The sequence below is a fragment of the Ipomoea triloba genome, chromosome 10 (assembly GCF_003576645.1).
Source record: "Ipomoea triloba cultivar NCNSP0323 chromosome 10, ASM357664v1".
Classification (NCBI taxonomy): Eukaryota; Viridiplantae; Streptophyta; class Magnoliopsida; order Solanales; family Convolvulaceae; genus Ipomoea; species Ipomoea triloba.
The window spans coordinates 11,245,078-11,264,875 of NC_044925.1; the positions used below are offsets into that span (position 1 = coordinate 11,245,078).

The following is a 19,798-nucleotide window of genomic DNA, read 5'->3' on the forward strand; positions in this document are numbered from 1 at the left end:
CTTATTTGCACTCTTATGACTCCAATGAAAAACTATAATGATTTTATTACAAAATACAAATGAAGTAAATGCACTAACTAATTCCTTAGCTTGCACTAGCTCCAAGATCTTCAAGACAAGACTGAGCAGGCAGCTACTATACAGACAGGGGCGGGCGAGATGTGCACCCTCCCTGGGTCCAACGTTGGGAGGAGTCCCCTAACTTGATTTTTTTATTTTTTGATGAAGATAAAAAAATGTTTACATATGCAAAGATTTGAATTCATGAATTCAAAATTGTTTATTAATTTTAAATCCACTTAACAATTACAACCTTTCTTGTGATATACTTATCTCACTTTTTTTTAACGAAATAAGAATTTATTAAGTTAATTTAACATTCTCTGGTAATAAGTTAAAAGAAGTAAACAAAGTTGTTGAAGTGTGCTGTAAACCCTCTGAAATTCTGCCACTCGGTTAGGTTCTCAATAAACGTGAGCAATTATTGTCGACCAAGAGGTAAGCCGCAAGTGGATGCGACTAAGAGCATTCCGTATTCTCCATGGGGTTGAGGTAGCGTAGTGAACCAATGTCAGAGAGTCGAGTTCAATATGAGATAGAATCAAAGACGTCAAATCGCACCAGTGTAAGAGCCAAAACCTCCGCTTCGAGAGGCAAGCAATGGAAAAGATAATCAGGCAATGAGAAAGCCTGATCTGATGAGTTTCTCAAGCATGCCCCACCATCCAGCCGCACCATTAGTGGAAAAGAAAGCGTCCGTGATCAATTTGAGGCCATCCCATGCCAGGCGACCTGACCACTGACCACCCAAAGAATAAGGCAAAGGAGGAGGTAGCAAAAGAAGCTCGCTCGTAGCTATCCCCGGTACAATTCTTCATTCCCAGCCCACCTTCATCTTCTGTGTAGGAAGTTAATAGATATATATTAACAAATGTTGAATTAATTTATATAGGGGCCAAAGTTTGAATGACACTACTCTAAGGCTAACCTAACATGTTTTTTTTTAAATAAAAAAATATATTTATAAAAAAATTTAAAATTATCATTTAATTATTTATAATTAACCCAATCTTTTAACTTCATATATTAAGGGCCCTTATTTTTATTTTGCTTAAGGATAAGACCGACCGTGTATACAAGTTGAGGTTGGTGCAGAGAAAGCTGCTTAATCTGTATAAACAAATCCTTATCCATCACTGTGTGTCCTTGCTTCAATGAGGAGCCCCATGCGGCTCCGGAGACCTAGTTCTGTGTTTTATAGTAATCACAGCAGATTCCTTGGAGCGGAGTGTAGATCTATTAGGGTGATGGAATTTTATGACTGGATTCATAGGATAGAAGCACACCTCATCATCTTCTTCTTCTTCATGTACTATACATGTTTGAATAATGAAATTCTCTTTCGCTCCTTGCTCAACTGATGATGAATTTAACTCTATAACCACCTCTACTTCTTCCACTTTATTGGGTTCTGTAAAATGATTATATACTCTGCATTCCAACCCCTTATCATTATATTCACCCCGCCGATAATAGTCCCCTGATCCATCATTTGCATACTCTAATAGACACCATTTGTGGAACAAACATGAAATCATCACAACAATGAATATCCGTTTTTTCTTCAAAAACAATGGTGAAGTGTAATTTGCAGATGAACATCCAACTGCTCCGTTGCTCCACAAGTATTGTGTAACCATGTCTTTTGAAACACTCATTCTAAACCGTCCAAGGGTTGGGGTTTTAAAATGTGCCTGCATGCGTATATTAATTAAATTAAATATATCAACATATATGCTATGAGAAAGCTTTAGATCATTATTATATATCAGATAGAGCCAGTTTCAGGTACGTACTAACCTTGAAGAAGTTGTCACACCAATATTTACTGCTCAGAACGCTACACCCTCTTATGTTCATGTATTTTAAACGAACTAGATTCTCGATGCCTTGAAGCTCAATCAAATTACTGCAGTTACAAAGTTTCAAATTCTGTAGCCCTGATAAGCCAGATAGACCTTGTACGCTTTCCAGTATAGGACAATTACTGGCTGACAGTATATGAAGGTTGGGTGGAAGATCTTGAATCACTTGAAGGTTTTGACAGCTGTCCAATTTAAGATTGCTTAGGCGGAAATGATGAGAAAGGTTAAAGGGCAGAGCATGGAAGTAACTATAGCTTAGATCTAAATTTATCAACCAGGATAGACTCCCATCACAAATTTGAAGGTCTAAATGTTGCAGATACTGGTAAGGAGCACGTAGAATTTCCAAGGAACTTGAAGATGTCATATACGAAATAGGTTTATCCGATGCAGTAGTCCGACCAGCATCAAGCACACATAGCTGCTCCAGTTTTCCCAAGTTAATAGGCAATTGTTTTAGCTTAGAGCACCCTCCCACACTAAGAAGCTTGAGAGATTTCAAGTTTCCAATGGTACTGGGAAGCCCGATGAGATTCTTGCAAAATCCCATTTGTAACTTGACAAGGCTTTTTAAATCTCCAATTGACCGTGGCAATTCAACCAAATTTGAACAAAACATGAAAGACAATATCTTTAGACTATGTGCTCCAACAAAACTTGGGGCTCTTTTAAGTTGCCTACAATGCTCGAGCCTTAAGATCTCCAAACATTTAAAATGCTGTGGAAATCAATACAACATATATATAAAGTTGTGGTTAGCTTTTCCTTATCTTTTAGTTTAATTAAATTGTGAAGCCTTTCTTTCAAAAAATATATAACTGTTAAACAAAATATCATACAAATGACATACCTGCAATTTGGGTTGAAATTCCTTAATAGTGCTGGATATTATATTTAAACTAACGAGTCGCTTCAAGCAAAGATGAGATGATATGCGTCTCAAAGGGCAGTTTTCCAAATAAAGCAATCTAAGCTCATCTGACAGGTACTTCAAATGTCTCCCATCATTCATGGATAAGATTTTGAGTAATCTTAACCTATTCATTTTAGAGAATACCTTAGTATGCAAATGCACTCCCTTTGATAAATCTATGATCATTGTTTCAATTGCTTCAGTGCCCTAGCAAAAAACATTTCAAAGCATTGTAAAACATTCCTAATTAAGTGACATATATAAATATAATGCAAATATAAATGACAATAACAAATAAATTATTTAAAAAGTATAAACATGTAATTACCTTCTTTTTGGAAGGCAAAAAAAAATGCAATTAACTAAGCAAGCTAAGTGATTTAATAAAACAAATCAAAACAATAAAGTAAATCAAGTATGACAAACGGGTGTTTTACCTTGTTGCTCACAAGCACGTTCAAAACCTCATCATGTAAAAATAATCTACTTCTTTTCTCAGGTTGCATAACGGATTCCTTGCGAACAATTTCTCTTCCCATATCTCGAATTAAATCATGCATACAAAGATCTTCTTTTAACAAGCATCTATCAATTAAAGTACTAACTCCACTTTGAGCAAAGAAACCACAAGCATTCAATATCTTAACAATATCTTCTTTCCAGATATATTCACCCACAAAAAAACAAGCAATATCAAGGAAGATTCTTTGAGTATCATCGTCAAGTGCATCATAGCTAATTTTGAGGATATTCAAAATATCTTCGTGAGGAATCTTTCTCAACTTCTCAAAGTCATTTGTCCAGTGTTGAATTGATGATCTTGACCGGAAATGTGAGCCTAGAACAATAAGTGCCAAAGGAAGTCCATGAGCATACCTTACTATCACGTTTGATAGTTCTGCAAAAGTCTCCAAAGGATTTGGGTCCTTAAAAGCATGCCAACAAAAGAGTTTCAAAGATTCCTTAGAACTTAACACCGCAACATTGTACTTCTCACAATCTTTTCCGAAGCCGTTCAACAAATTAACATTTCTAGTTGTAATGAGAATTGTACTACCTGAACCAAACCAATCTCTCTCTCCAACTAATGCCTCTAATTGACTCTCATGTTCTACATTATCAACAACAATGAGAACCCTTTTTGATCTAAGCCTTAATTTGATCAAACTAATTCCTTCATCAACATGGTTAACTTCAAATCTCATTGTTTCGAGAGTATTACAAAGAAGTTGCTTCTGCAAACATTTTAAACCTACACTCCCTCCCTTTGGATATTTTGATCTAACATCAAGAAAGCAACTACCTTCAAATGTTGCAGAAATTTGGTTAAATATGGCTTTCGCTAAGGTTGTTTTTCCTACCCCGCCCATGCCATAAATCCCTATCATACAAACATCACCATTTGATTTACTTTGTAATAAAGAAAGTATTTCTCTAACTCGGGTATGAATTCCAACAGGATATTTTGCTACATTAAGAAATGTACGGTTCACCACATGTAGAACCTGTTCTACAATTTTGTCAATAAGTCTTGATTCATACCTGCAAATTTTTGTTGAGTGAATTACTGACCGATGAATTGTATAATATAAGAGGAATAATGGAAGAAGACAACCAGAAAATACTAACAAAATGTATTTAATAATTTTGTTTTTTATATAAAAGGGAGAAATCAAGATACCCGTCAGTATCGTTCTGTAAGCTCCACCCAGAAAAATCCGCAACCTTAGTGAGAGCTGTTTTCCATTGGCAAACTTTTTCGGGCTTGAATCGTTGTTGATGTTGAGAGAATGCATCAGCAAAGTCACCAGTTTGTTTGCGCACTTGAGAAGGATCTACATCATAAAATACGGGAAAAACCACCTGATTCATCTTTTCTTCACATTCCACTATCTTCACAAGCTCTTCAAGACACCAACGGGAGGAGGCATAGGTTTTGGAGAACACAATAATGGAAATCTTTGATTCTTGAATAGCTTTGATGAGGTCAGTGGAGATGTCTTTTCCTTTACGGAGCTCTTCTGCATCTCTAAAAGTGTGAACTCCGACTCGGCACAACGCAGCAAAGAGGTGATCTGTAAAAGACTTTCGTGTGTCTTCACCTCTAAAGCTCAAAAAGACATCGTAGTGCCAATAGCGTGGAAGTGAAGAGGAAGATGAGGGAAGGATCAGTTGATTAGTTTGGGAAGTGGATTCCATGATGGTTATGGAAACAACAGACAATAAAAACAAAGAAGTAGAGGTTGCTTAGTGTATGGTTAGTAGTGCGTCGTCTGATACTACTACTTCATGTATGTAAATTGCTCTTATCTGAACCTACGTGTGTCACATAAGAAAGGGCCCCAATTGGAAGGCAAACTTTAATGTCTTTTGATAAAGCAAATTAAATACAGAAAACGGAGAAGAAGATATGATGGTGTTTCCCACTTTTCCATAATCTAACAAATTGGTATGAAGTTGCGGTAGTGTGAATGCATAGACTTGAAAAAGCATATGTAAATACCATTAAACTATTCAACATTTTCGATATGATGGAAAAGCAACACATTTTTGTCTACTTCATATATACCCTACTTAACAACTAAAGCATACACCTATTCATACAAAAGAAAAAGTCTTATCTTCAAGCTAATTAAAAGCCACATCTATTACTTTCAAAAAAAAAAAAAGCCACATCTATAAACTTTTGGAGAATGTTTTTCAAAATCGTACCATTTGCTTAAAGGTTAGTATAACTCAGACATATTATTCTCTAGAGTAACAGTAAACTTAAAGCTTATATTATTGGCATCACCATTATTATTAGCCCTTGAATTATTTAGTCGCATACTAATATTTTGGATGAAAATCTGAACAACATTAATTTCAAATAAGAGATTGTCATTTTAATTATTCATTTCCTATTTTTACACTTCGATACTTTCTTAATTGATGATCCAAAGACTATCATTACACTTCCCATTTTACAATCAAGTACATTTGAGCATGCACGTTACTTTGATATATATATATATATATATATATATATATACTGACAAAATTATATTTTTCGTAATTAATTATGAAATTGGAGACTTTGTATCGTCAAGCTGACCAAAATTATATTGGCCCGGTATAACCGTACAAATGTATAAAATCAAGCACAATCCCAGAAATTAAGCAGAAAAGAATATGCATTTGGGCCATAATCTAACACACTGATTGAAAATCGGTATAAAGTTGCGTGGTGCCTGCGTGGAAGTGAATAGGAAGATGAGGGAAGGAGCAATTGATTAGTTAGGGGAGTGGATTCCATGATGATTATATTTGTAGCATGTTTGATGGATGTTATAGCAGGTAGCTAGGTTTACGGTATTTGTACAAAAATAGTATTACATGGATTCTCATTTCTTATTCAATTTTTCTACTTCATACTATGTGTCATGCTTTAATTTGATTGCCTAATAAAAATGAGTGGGGCATGAATTTTGTTCATTCTGTTTCTTGTATCGATCTAATAAAAGTTAAATATTTAATGAAAATAAAAATTGGGAGAATAATTTGAGGAAAGCCATTTTCCATATGTAAAATGCTCTGAACCTACTTGTGTCATAAGAAAGGGCCCCAATTGGAAGACCGAAGACTAACTTTATGACTTTTGATAAAGCAAATTAAATATAGAAAGCAGAGAAGAATGTTGGTTTTTAGAGATAAAGATGCATTTTATTAACTAGCTAATATCAAGCCACTAAGGCACTAATGCACTAACTCCTAAGGACTTGGTAAATGAAACAAACTAAATATGGGTGATAGTGTTAATACTCACTTACGCTGGTCGGCTACCTAGATAGTATTCTTACGGTCGGTAGGTCGGCTCCATCGTTCTTTGGCCCGACCGGCTCAGCTCGATCGTGACCTTGATTGATTGACGGTGGTCCTGTCGGGGCTGCCACGTGCTCCTTCCCGCTTGGGCAAGGAGCAAGGTAGACGCATGCGCGCCACGTGCTCGCCATGCCGAAGCCCCGGAGGTCGCTACTTTCCCCTCTTATAAATACCGCATTAATGAGGAGAGAGAAGGATCTTTTGGCGGAATTCGAAACTAAGCCTTAAAGAATGCTCGGACAGTACGAAAGCCCACTACCGACCCGTAGAGCCCTTCGAGCCCTTTTGTATTGTAACTCGGCGCTTTGATCCTTTTTAATAATAAGAGATCGTATTTACCCGCTTTAGCTTCGTATCGCCATATTTAACGTTATCATTTTTGGCGCCGTCCGTGGGGACCGCGACTTGAAAAGCATTTACTCTTCGTTAGACGGTCCTTCCCATGCATCCGAACATGGATTTTTTCGATAACTAAGAAGCTGAAGGCAACTACGATCTCCGATCTCAACTCAGCTCCCGGTTAGATCCCAACAACATGGCTGGAATACCCCCGCCGGAGTCGGTTAACGCCATCCATCAAGAGGTCCCTTTCCCGATGCCTGGGGGCTCGGCGCCTTACCAATACCCGATGCCCGGGGAACCAATGTCGTACCAGTATCCTCTAGATCCGACTATGCAATGGTGGCCGACTTTGCCAAGGTTTTACCCGCAACCATACATGTATCCCGCCATGCCGCCGATGTATCCCGCAATGCCTGTTAGACCGGAGGCGACTTCAGTCGAGACGATCCCAACGGCTCCGCCTGCTTTGCACCGCTCGCAATCCGAACGAAGGTCCTGGGGCTCTGAGGCTACACTCGCGGTTCCGGTTTGGAGGCCAGCGTTGTCTCGACTGAGTACGTCCGACCGGCCTAGGGGGGTCCCGCAGCCGGATCCATCGCGGACCAGTGCCTTCGATCGCATCGATTCTCCTGACCTCAGGCCACGCGGACGAAGCAACCGGAGACATTAGCCGATGAGCATCTCAACGACAAGCCACTCCAGTGAGACAAGCTCCTCTCAAACAAAACCGAAGAGGGGCCAGCACATTGCGGAAAGTAACCGGGTTCTAGCCCGGGGAGTATTAGACCAGGTCCGAGTTGAGTTAAATAAATGGAAAAAGGATCAAGCCGAGGTCGGACCAAGGGGAATGGAAAGCAATCTGGTTCGCACGCCGTTCGTCTAGGACATCATGGACCAGCCATATCCCATGGATCTCCGTGTACCCGGGAGCAAAGATTATTCCGACCGGACCGACCCAGAATAGCACGTCAACTCATATTATGGAAACATGTTGATGATGGGAGTGTCCGATGCCGTGATGTGCCAAGCCTTCTACTCAACCCTTTCGGGCCGAGCGGTCGAATGGTTCACATCTTTGGAGCCCGGGTCCATTGCGGATTTCTGCGAACTAGCCCGAAAGTTTGTTCACCGCTTTGCTATCTCGAAGGCGGCCAAAAAACATTTCACCTCCTTAGAAAAGGACAAGCAACGTGAAGGTGAATCCCTGACCTTGTTCAGCGAACGATGGAAGGCGGGCAAGACAACTGCGATCAACCTACTACTCTCTGCGCTACGAGCGGGAGCCTTGTATCAGGACCTCATTCTCAAGCAGCCGAACACTTATGAAGAAGCCCTCAGGCGAATGACCAACCACGCGATAGCTGATGAAGGCAACGCTGCCAAGCGCATGCAAGAGATTGGGCAAGCTCAGAGAGATTTGCGGCGACAGCCCGACCAGAGAAGAAAGGACCAAGACAGGAACCCGATCTACCCTATCGAGACCGATGGCGAAATACTGGAGTATGCCCAATCATGCAACATGATCCAGCTCCCGGCCCCGTCGAGGGATGGCCTAGACAAAGATAAATATTGTGCATACCACAGGAACCGGGGCCACGAGACCGACGAGTGTCATGTCTTGAAGGGATTGATTGAAGATCTATTGCGGTCGGGGGAACTGGCACAGTTCGCCGCCGAAAAGAAGAAAGGCCGGCGTCGGGGCTGGAAGAAATACTTCAAAAAATCTGACAAGGAGAAGAAGGACAAGGGGCTCGAACCTGACCATGACCCTCCCCCTGCCGAATCAAAACAAGTTATCCACGTCATCTTTGGAGGGCCGGAAGGAGGCGACGATCCTGACCAACGCCGCGCCTGGTCGCGGGACATGCCGGTATGCTCGATCAGCACCGACCAACCGGAAAAAAGACTGAAGGAAGAACCCATTACTTTCACTGACCGAGACCTCTCTCCCGGGGGAGACCAGTCGACCGAAGCCTTGGTCGTCACAATCGACATATGAAGAGCCGAGGTCCGGAGAGTAATGGTAGACACAGGGAGCACCGTCAATGTCCTCTACTTGGAAGCGTTTAAAAAGTTGAAATTGGAAAGCTCATCCCTAAGGCCAGTCCGAAGGCCGTTTTCGGGCTTCACAGGTGACATGATCCACCTGGAAGGTGTCATAACGCTCCCTGTTGAAGTCGGAGTATACTCGCGCATCCTAAGGTTGGACATGGAGTTCCTCGTTGTGAATTTGGCTTGTGTACATAACGTCATCTTAGGAAGACCGGGCATAGCCCAGATGAGGGCGATTATTTCCATACCTCATCTATGCATGAAGTTCCCGACCCCGGAGGGCATGGGGGTTGTGCGAGGAGACCCGCGGTCCGCGAGGCTGTGTTATGTTCGGGCGGTGGAAAAGCAATCGGCAAGCACGTCCCATGTGAACACCATAGCCGGAAGGAAGGATGAGGAGAAAAAAGAACAACCTGAGCCGTCTGAAGCCATGGAAGAAATCCCTTTACGCGAAGATCATCCCAATCAATGTGTCAAGCTCGGCACGTCCCTGTGCCCCGATCTTAAGCGGTCAATCTTGTCAGTGTTGCGAGAGTTTGCCGACATCTTCGCGTGGGGACCTAAGGACATACCCGGCATCGATCGAGCCGTGATCTGTCACTGGTTGTCCGTTAATCCGACCTCGAAGCCCATCAAGCAAAAGCAGAGACACTTATCTGTTAATAGGCGGGAGTTCGTCAAAGGGGAGGTCAAGTCTCTGCTAGCGGCAGGTCATATCCGTGAGGTCGTGTACCCGGATTGGGTCGCCAATGTGGTCTTGGTGCCCAAGCCTCCGGCTTGGCGCATGTGCATTGACTACACCGACTTGAACTGCTCTTGCCCTTTAGATCCATTCCCCCGACCAAGCATCCACCAGATGGTTGACGAAACGGTCGGGGCGGAATTAATGAGTTTCATGGACGCGTTCAAAGGATATCACCAGATTATGATGTCCGAGGTGGATGAAGAGAAGACTGCATTCGTGACGCCAGACGGACTATATTGCTACCGGGTGATGCCCTTTGGGTTGAAGAATGCCGGAGCTTCTTATCAGTAAATGATTAACTCAGTGTTTGGTGCACTATTGGGAAAGTCGATGGATGCGTACATTGATGATATGCTCGTTAAGAGCCCCTGTCGGGCCGACCATGCCGACCATTTCCGTGCATGTTTCGAAATCATGCGTAGTCACCGACTGAGATTGAACCCCAAGAAGTGCACGTTCCCCGTGCAAACTAGAAAGTTTCTTGGTTACTTGATAACCAAGCGGGGTATAGAGCCGAATCCGACAAAAATTCAAGCCATATTGGATATGCAGCCGCCGACCAACGTGAGGGAAGTCCAGCAGCTGACGGGGTAAACTGGCAGCGCTCAGTCGATTTCTTTCCAAACTAGCAGATCGTGCTCACCCCTTCTTCAAAATCTTGAAGAAGTCAACTGGTTTCACCTGGGATGAAGAGAGTCGGGCGGCTTTCGAAGATCTGAAAAGGTACCTGGCATCCCTAATCGTCCTCTCCAAGCCAGAGCCGGGAGAAGACCTAGAACTTTACTTGGTTGTGTCAGATCGAGCTGTTAGTGCGGTTCTGTGCCGAGTCGACAGCGAGGGGGTACAAAGGCCGGTATATTATGTGAGCCATGCCTTGCAGGGACCGGTGTTCAGATACACTCGGCTCGAAACGGTGGTGTTCGCCCTAGTCCTAGCGGCGAAACGGTTGACGCCCTACTTCCAAGATCAGCCGATTGGCGCTATGTTACAAACATCGACCTCATCGGGCCGATTAGTCAAATGGGCAATGATGTTAACACATTTACACTGGAATACAAGCCCCGACCAGCTATAAAAGCTCAACCCTTGGCCGATTTCGTGGTGGAATGCACCGCCTGCGACGGAGGGGGCGACCAGAGCGAACTTTAGTCTCCCGAGTGGTGGGAGGTCAGCACTGATGGATCAAGCGGAAGGAAAGGCGCGGGAGCGGGAATCGTGATCACAACACCGGAGGGGTTCAAGGCTTATTATGCCGTCATGTTCCGATTCTCGCCGACCAACAACGAAGCCTTAATCGCCGGCCTGCAACATGCCAAGCAGCTAGGAGCCAAGTCCATTTGAGCTCGAACAGATTCCGCCCTTGTGGTCGGGCAAGTCACTGGTGAGTTCATCACCAAAGGAGATAAGTTGGCGCTATACAAAAACCGAGTGCTAGCGTTGCTCGGAGGATTTGAAACGTACCAAGTCAGCCATATCCCGAGGACTGAGAATGCCGATGCTGATATGTTGTCACGACTAGTCCACGAGGCTCCCGAGCATATCTCAAAAATTGCCCGCATCCTAGAAGCGACCGTGCCATGTATAGAGTCGTTGGAGGTTGAGCCGATCGAAGTCGAACAAGATCAGTGGATCACCGACCTGAAGGAATACTTGCTAGACGCAAAGTTACCCCATGAGGAAGATCGGGCGCGAAAGGTGAAGCTCCGAGCTCCGAGGTTCCAAATCGTGGATAATTGCCTGTATCGGCGCTCGTATAGGAGCCCTTTAATGAGGTGCCTAAGCACGTTTGAGGCTGAAATTGTTATGAATAAGCTACACTCGGGCTTATGCTCGGCTCACCAAGGCGGAAGATCGTTGGCCCGCCGGATTATGTTGATAGGATCTATTGGCCGTCCATTCAGCTGGATTACGAGAACCTTGTCTGAGCGTGCGAACCATGTCAGAAATTTGCCAAAACCCCAGGTCGGCCAGCGACCTTCTATCAGCCTGCCAGCACGGCGATCCCTTTCGCTCGTTGGGGGGTGGACATCATAGGCCCGTTCCCAAAGCTGGTGGCTTGGAAGAAGTTCGTAATAGTCGCAATCGATTATTTCTCAAAGTGGGTCGAAGCGGAACCTACAGAGTTCCCTTACAGAGTTCTGAACCCTAGTTAGTTAGATTATTTTCCCCCTTCTCTTTATATTTCCCTAGCATAGTTTAGATTAGTTTCACATTAGATTATTTAATTTCAAGCTTGGAATCTCGGATTGAAGTTGGATTTGTTCTTTATTAGTTAAGTTCTCTTATTCCTTTATTTACTTTCTTCTCAGATTTCTTGCAATGTTTATGGTTATTTATTATTGCTTTGCTTTGTTTACTTCAATCATGCGTGAGTAATTCGCTTATGGGTTTGGATTAGGGTGTTAATCTTGATGTTCAATTTATGATTATTGCATAAATGGATTGAATCTTTTACCTAGGGTTTATGTTGATTTGGGGATTTGCTTTATACTTGTTATTGATTGATGGCTACAATTAATTGCTAGTCTAAGAGAGGGATTCATTACAACGAAAGTTGGATGGAGACCTCGAGCCTTACCAATTTCAACCTAATTTTCCTACTATGAGAATAGGGGTAATTTTGGGGGCTTACAATGCTAAGTTGCTTAAGGTTATGATTGATGCATCACGACAGTGGGGCAGTTGTAGCCTAATTTTATTTATTGATTACGAAAGTAGCTGAATTGAATTCTTTTGTGCATTGCCCGTAAATCCCTAGGTTAATTATTTCTTCCCTAATTCTGAGATTGTTAGAATATTAAGATTACAATACCCCTAATCTGGCCCATTCCCTTATCATTCAGTTTACTCCTTAGTCAATTGCTTTCTTTTAATTTACATCATTCAGTTTTAGTTGCTTGGATTCTAGTTGATTCACGTACTCTAGTGCCTAGTACTTTTAATTCATACAATTACGTGCCATAACCCCAATCCTCAGCGGAACTACAATTCATACCCATATTTTCACTCATCATTTATACAACATCAAAGGGTCCGACCAAGATATTTTCAGGTCAGGGAATACGTCCTCCGCGAATGAAAGGCAAGCCGACCAACCGATGCAGGAAAATTCGCGCAAACATGGGAAGGCCCGTATGTTATCTCTACTGTAGTCCGACCCGTCACTTACATATTGGAGACTACCATGGGAAAACCGGTTGATCGGATTTGGAACTCGGAGGACTTAGTTTTATTCCATCATTAGTCAGGGTGTATTGCAATGTATTCGGGCCGAAGAAGCCCCATTATGTAATGACCGTACCATGTAATGAAGGTCTTTTATTTTCCTTACATAATAATCGCCACTCGACTGATGCGGTCAGTCGACCATATGCCTTTCGAGGCTGATGGGAGCAAGGTGCCCATCTCGGGAGTAAGGTGCCCGATCTATGCGGTCAGCCTACCATATGTCTTTCGAGGCTGATGGGAGCAAGGTGCCCATCTCGGGAGCAAGGTGCCCAATCTGTGCGGTCAGCTGACCATATGCCTTTCGAGGCCGATGGGAGCAAGGTGCCCGATCTGTGCGGTCAGCCGACCATATGCCTTTCGAGGCCGATGGGAGCAAGGTGCCCATCTCGAGAGCAAGGTGCCCGATCCGTGCGGTCAGCCGACCATATGCCTTTCAAGGCCGATGGGAGCAAGGTGCCCGATCTGTGCGGTCAGCCGACCATATGCCATTCGAGGCCGACGGGAGCAAGGTGCCCGATCCATGCGGTCAGCCGACCTTATGCCTTTCGAGGCCGATGGGAGCAAGGTGCCCGATCTGTGCGGTCAGCCGACCTTATGGCCTTTCGAGGCTGATGGGAGCAAGGTGCCCGGTCTCTACGGTCAGCCGACCTTATGGTCTTTCAAGGCCGATGGGAGCAAAGTGCCCATCTCGGGAGTAAGGTGCCCGATCTATGCGGTCAGCCGACCTTATGGCCCTCCAGGGCCGATGAGAGCAATGAGCCCATCTCAGGAGCAAGGTGGCCGATCTTTGCGGTCAGCCGACCTTATAGCCTTCGAGGCCAATGGGAGAAAGGCGCCCATCTCGGGAGTAAGTTGCCCGATCTTTTACGGTTCGCCAACCTTATGGCCCTTCGAGGCCGACGGGAGCAAACTGCCCGGTCTAAGCGATCAGCTGACCTCATGGCCTTCGAGGCCGATGGCTCACTACAAGAAAAATCGCGAATCGCGAGGGAAAAATTCCGTCGCGAAACAGCAAAATTCCGTCGCGAAACCCATTTGGCGACGGAATTGCGACGGAATTTATTCCGTCGTCTATTGGGTTGTCGTATCTTCTTTCACGACGGAATAATTCCGTCGCAAAATATAGCAACGGAATTGGCGACGGAACAAGGCGTCGCAAAAGCACGACAGAATTATTTCCGTCGCGATTTTGCTACAAAAATTATTTTGAGGCTAATTCCGTCGCCATTTTTTCCCATCATAATTGTTTTTCGTCACGAATTCATCACATTTTGTGAAACAAAAATTTCGTCTTAAAATTTATATTGTTTCGCAATTCCATCGCTTTTTTGAAATTATTTTTATAAATTTATTTAAAATTATTATTTTTAAATAGTAATTCGAACTTTTAAAATATTTTTTGAAAGCAAGAACTTTTAAAATATTAAACATTAAAATAAATGAAACATTAAACTCCACTTAAGCCAACGAAACCATTATAAAATTCAAGCACGTAAGATCATATCAGAGTCACCGGAGTCACTAAATGTTGCTACGGTCCATGTGTTTGATCATCACTACCATTAAAAACTTGAGCACAATATAATGTTCTTAATTAGAAGGTAGACTTAATAATTGTGATCTGATCACATCACAACTTATGCTCTGTCCATTTGAACTTTTCTTCAACAATTTGATAAAGTCTGCAGGCCATCTCATCTGTTAATTATATGGTTCTCCTCCAATCTCCAATCTCCAATCTCCAATCTCCAATCTTACCTTTCCTTTCCTGAAAAACACATTATTCAAATTACCAAAAAATAAACCTTTACCAGTCTGTATAAATTTGAATTAGATAATAAGCTTCTAATAAAATCCAACCATAGGGCATATCACAGGCTCTAAAATGCATACCTCTGCTATTACCATTGCCCTCAGCTTGTTTGCCACAAGTGAAAATGGATCCAATTGCTCCTGGTTCCCTCATCCCCAGTTTAGGGTTAATGTATTTCATTGTAATCCTGTACAGCTTCAACTTAATTGGAATCAGTGAAATTGAAATCTAAATCTTGAACATATTTATACAAGAAATCACTTAATTGTCATTGTTTTCCTCCATTTCACTAACCAAAGCAGAGATCTAAATACTAGAAACCTACTTCAACTCATTAATTAATTCCGATGAGAGTCTATTTGTTGTATGCCGCAAGTGAATATCCATTATAAGCAACCAAAAAATTTTATAACAAGCAAAAGTGAAGAAAAAGGATGTTTATAAATTATAACAGCAGGCCTATCAATACAGAGGAAGAGTGAGAAAAATAAATAAATAACTTCAGCATGGGTCTATGCGAAAATAGTACTCACCTGAATCTCTCTCACCCTGTCACTAATGAAACCAGCATTCCTTTCTTGTCGAATAATTTCCTTTTCTGACAACTCACCTGTCATACTCTCCATCTTTCCTGACAATATAATAAAAGACAGTAGCAAACTTTAAAACAAATGCTATAGTTTTGAATATAATCCAGTACAGGTTTATGAGGAGAGAGAGCACATAACAGGATTGGCATAATCACAAGTAATACTTGAGAACAATTTGGAAAGACAATTCAAGTGATGTCTCAGTGTATGAGTGTATCATCTAGAAAAAGAGCGAGAAGAGAGAATCCACGTTAGTGTTTCTTCTTAGAGGAGCTAACTTACCATATCTTTTCTCCATTCTCATGAGCAATGGGCCAATTCTCTGCCGGATTGTATACATTGTTCTGCCATGTTCAGCAGCAGGCCATATTTCATCTCCTAATACTGCACTGCACGATTTATTGCACTGTTCTCATCACTTTATTTGCCATGGATGTCGATGCATATATTAGGTAAGTATTTACACAAGTATTTATCTAAGAAAAACGACTATGTTTATGGTTTTCCCTGCTATTGTTACTATGACCATGCATAATGGTGACTGGTATTGACTTCCCAATTATAATCACAAAATCAAGATGAATGCACAATTCAAAATTTCATCAGAAAGGGAAAAGACATGGGCTAGCAACACAAAAAAAAATAAAATAATTAATGAAAAATAATCTATGTCTATTCTACTCTTTCTAGCTAAGTTTCCATGCCACTAAAGATCACTGGTTTATGAACCTCACATGGACAATAGCGCAGTACATATATCCCCATCTCACTGCCAGGCATAATAGAACTAAGCCACATCATAGTTGCTACATATTTAGGTAATTCAACAACATTATCAATGCAATTTCCCCAAACTTTAAGTTCTTTTTCCCTATATGGGAAAAGTTTCCTCGATTCTAATTCATTTTGTTTTGTTTCACTAATCAAATCAAAGCCAACCACAGAGAAAAAGTGTTTGTTGATGAAAAACAAAGAGAAAATTGAAGAAACACCTGGTGGAAATAACCCTATCCCTAATGCAACACAAGATAGTCTAAATTACCATGATAAGCTCATCAAAACCAAGAACGCAAGGGGGCAAATGTTCACTGCTTAAAACTCGAATCTATGCACCAGTTTCACTGCGTAAGAATATGCTACCTAGATGAATTTGCCCAGAAATTGAAATAAATAAGCAATAACATTTATACAGAATAAAAATAATAAATACGGAGTAATATTTATATTTTATACCTACCAGTTGCTGCCGGAGAAGCTACCAGAGAAGCATCGCCGTACTACCGTCCTCTGCCGCCGGAGAAGCACCGGAGACTAGCTAGCTGCGTCGTCGCCCGTAGGGAGGAAGAGCTCCTGTACGTCCTCAAACCAACAGAACGAGCTACCTGTGTCGTCATTCCACCACCGGAAGTCCTTTTGCAATGATGCCTACACCGACGGCGACCTTCCTGGACAGCCGACTGGAGCTTCGCCGTCTGTGAGTGGAGGAGTGGGAGACGGCGATGGCGGACTAGGCAGATGGCGACTCTTCAGGCGTTGGAGCAGATGAGAAGGAGGCGGCTCAATGTAATTAGAAGGCTAGGGCAGAAGGGTTATGTTAATATGTTATTTCACTTCTTTCTAATTACGACGGAACTAATTCCGTCCTTAATTCCGTAGCATTATTATTTTTTATAATAAAAAAAATATTTCATTTGACGATGAAATAAAATTCGGTCGCCATTTTTGTTGCAATTTAGCGACGGAATGTAAATTCATCGCTTTTTCCGTCGCTAAATGGACGACGGATTTTAATAGGGGTGCGTTTCGGTTTTCGGTTCGGTTTTTTCAGTTTCAGTTTCGGTTTTTCGGTTTAAAAAGAATATTAAACCATTCGGTTTAACATTAGAGTTCGGTTCGATTTCGGTTCGGTTTCGGCTCGGATTTAATTCGGTTCGGTTTCGGTTCGGTTTACGACCCTCGAATTTCAACATTTCCTACACGACAAGGCGGTCGTGGGGCGCCGCGACTTAACGGGACACCGTAATAACTATGTATATATTCATCACATAACCCAAATCCAAAGTCTAATATCTAAATATTAAATAACAACATAACAAATTAACAATTCAAAGAAATTAAAATAAAAAATTAACAATATTAGATGAACAGATACTACAATGTAATAGGGCCAGTTGCATTAAACAAAATAATAAATAAAAAATAAAACTGGAACTAATATTCCAAAACTAGAATGAAACATTCCAATTTACTGGAATGAAATTTCAATTCATTGGAGGAATGAATTTTGAAATTCATTCCAGTTAGGGCTTAGGATATATATATATATATATAATATTTATTTATATTTTTATTATTATTATTAAAATCTAACAAAGTTCGGTTCGGTTTTTACTAAACCGTTCGGTTCGGATTACAAGAATCTTGAACCGTTCGGTTTGTATTACAAGTTCGGATCGGATCGGATCGATTCGGATAAACCGAACCGAATTGCCCACCCCTAGGCACAAGCATTTGGCTTCTTTGTGGTTGTATAAATGCTACAAATCCAATCTTAATGAACAAGCTTTCTAATCGCATCAAGCAAGTGGCAAGCAATGCCCCTGCTCTATTGTCATTTTATTTATATTCTTGCAATATGATGACAACTAGATAGTTACTCTAGACCTCAAGCCTTCAAGACTTATTGTCCCAGCATATAACGAGTCCATGATAAATATTCAACAACTCTACTACCAGAATATGTCTTACTTTTTATTTTTAAATTATCAATTGGAATTAAAAAAAAAAGTCATTAATTTAGTATGTATTATATCTAGTAGAAATTATTTATAATTAAGAAGTAAACAAGTTGTGTTTGTCTGCATTTAAAGGTGACAATGGGAGACTAACCTTAGGAATATTCGTTATGTGCATGTTATACACAATGGCATGTTTTTTATGCATAGAATTTGGCATTAAGCGAAACATGCAACATTGCGGTTGGACGGGTTGGTAGTCTAACAAATACCATGAACCAGGGTTCACAGTGCATTATATAGATCCTGGTGCATATATAGTATGTATTTTATGTATGTTGTAAGTTTTTGTATATTATATTATGAAATTGTGTATCTTTAGTATGAATTATGTACTTGAAATGAATTGGTTATTGTGTCTTTATGTTATGAATTTTTGTATCTTGTGTTGTGAAATTTTGTACCTATAAACACAAATTATATACCTAAATCAGATTTGAAAAATAAGTAAATATATCACATGTGTGTGTCTTGTGCTGTGATTTTTTGTGTCTTGTATTATAAAATTTTGTATCTTACCTGTATAAATTTTGTACCTCGTTGTTTCGATTCAGGGTACATAATACTATATGGACCATGGTCTTCATATAAATTGCCTTATTTCTTCTAGTCTAATCGTGTCATTAAATTGAGATTATCATTGTTAGGAAAGTCTCATTATTTATGAGAATATTAATTCTACAATAAATATGCAAAGATTTATAGTAAAAAGCTCCCTCCAAAAAATCATTCATCCAATTCGCTGAATCATATTTGATTTACGGAAAGGCAAGTTGTCACCTGAATATGCGCTCCGAGTGAAACTCATTTTCTGACCCTAACCAGCAAAGGACCACTAGAGGTAAATCAGTATATGTTGTCCATTGTTGACTGGTTCAAATCAAGAAGACCAATAAACAAACTCTACGGGAAATCAAACTTAAAATCTTGTAATTATTAAGTCAACTGTCGACCAATTTAGTTGGGATTGCCCCATCATCTTGTATTATCAAGAGCGATTCATTTTCACCTTCATCAAAAGGTGAAACATGACTCTTATATTTAGAAGGTTACAAGTTTGATTTTTGCCAACATTTTCTTTCAGACTCTGCAGTAGTACTTCCATTAATTAATTAATTAGTTATTTAAAGGTTGGGTAAGTAAATATCAATACTTTACATCTGTTCTAAGTTATGAGTTTTTAATTAATTAGTTATTTAAAGGTTGGGTAAGTAAATATCAATACTTTACATCTGTTCTAAGTTATGAGTTTTTAACATTTTGTAAGCATTACACATAACTCATCACAACAATATAAAGTTCTTCGTCTCATCTTCTTTGTAACGTGCCTAGGCTCCAGGAGTCCAGGCCAAAAATAAAAAGTTATCGGTGTACAATATTATGAAATTAATTGATTGTAACGAACTTTACAAATTACAAAATTCTTTGATTTTGTTTTCTTTTTCTAGACCAAATAGGCATTGATTGTGTCCGGTGTCCCAAAAGGGGTAACTTAGTGGATAAATGATAATTTTCGTATTAGAAGGTTTCGAGT

The 19,798-nt window shown here is 40.9% G+C and overlaps 2 protein-coding genes and 1 long non-coding RNA gene across 3 annotated transcripts; 1 reads left to right on the forward strand and 2 right to left on the reverse strand.

The window, feature by feature from the left end:
- Positions 1 to 255: 255 nt before the first annotated feature.
- LOC116032537 (TMV resistance protein N-like) lies at positions 256 to 5,130 on the reverse strand. Its single transcript, XM_031275140.1, has 6 exons — positions 4,520 to 5,130; positions 3,276 to 4,380; positions 2,776 to 3,045; positions 1,861 to 2,643; positions 1,129 to 1,754; positions 256 to 898 (listed from the first exon to the last, which is right to left on the reverse strand). The coding sequence occupies exons 1-5, from the start codon at positions 5,035 to 5,037 to the stop codon at positions 1,212 to 1,214; spliced, it is 3,219 nt and encodes a 1,072-aa protein (XP_031131000.1). The 5' UTR covers positions 5,038 to 5,130; the 3' UTR covers positions 256 to 898; positions 1,129 to 1,211.
- Positions 5,131 to 8,029: 2,899 nt separating this feature from the next.
- LOC116033140 lies at positions 8,030 to 9,040 on the forward strand. Its single transcript, XM_031275900.1, has one exon. It carries the CDS (start codon positions 8,030 to 8,032, stop codon positions 9,038 to 9,040), a length of 1,011 nt encoding a protein of 336 aa, XP_031131760.1.
- Positions 9,041 to 15,409: 6,369 nt separating this feature from the next.
- LOC116031608 lies at positions 15,410 to 15,837 on the reverse strand. The gene is made up of 2 exons (XR_004100624.1): positions 15,752 to 15,837; positions 15,410 to 15,510 (listed from the first exon to the last, which is right to left on the reverse strand). It is a non-coding gene; the product is annotated as an uncharacterized LOC116031608 (long non-coding RNA).
- Between the last annotated feature and the right edge of the window lie 3,961 nt (positions 15,838 to 19,798).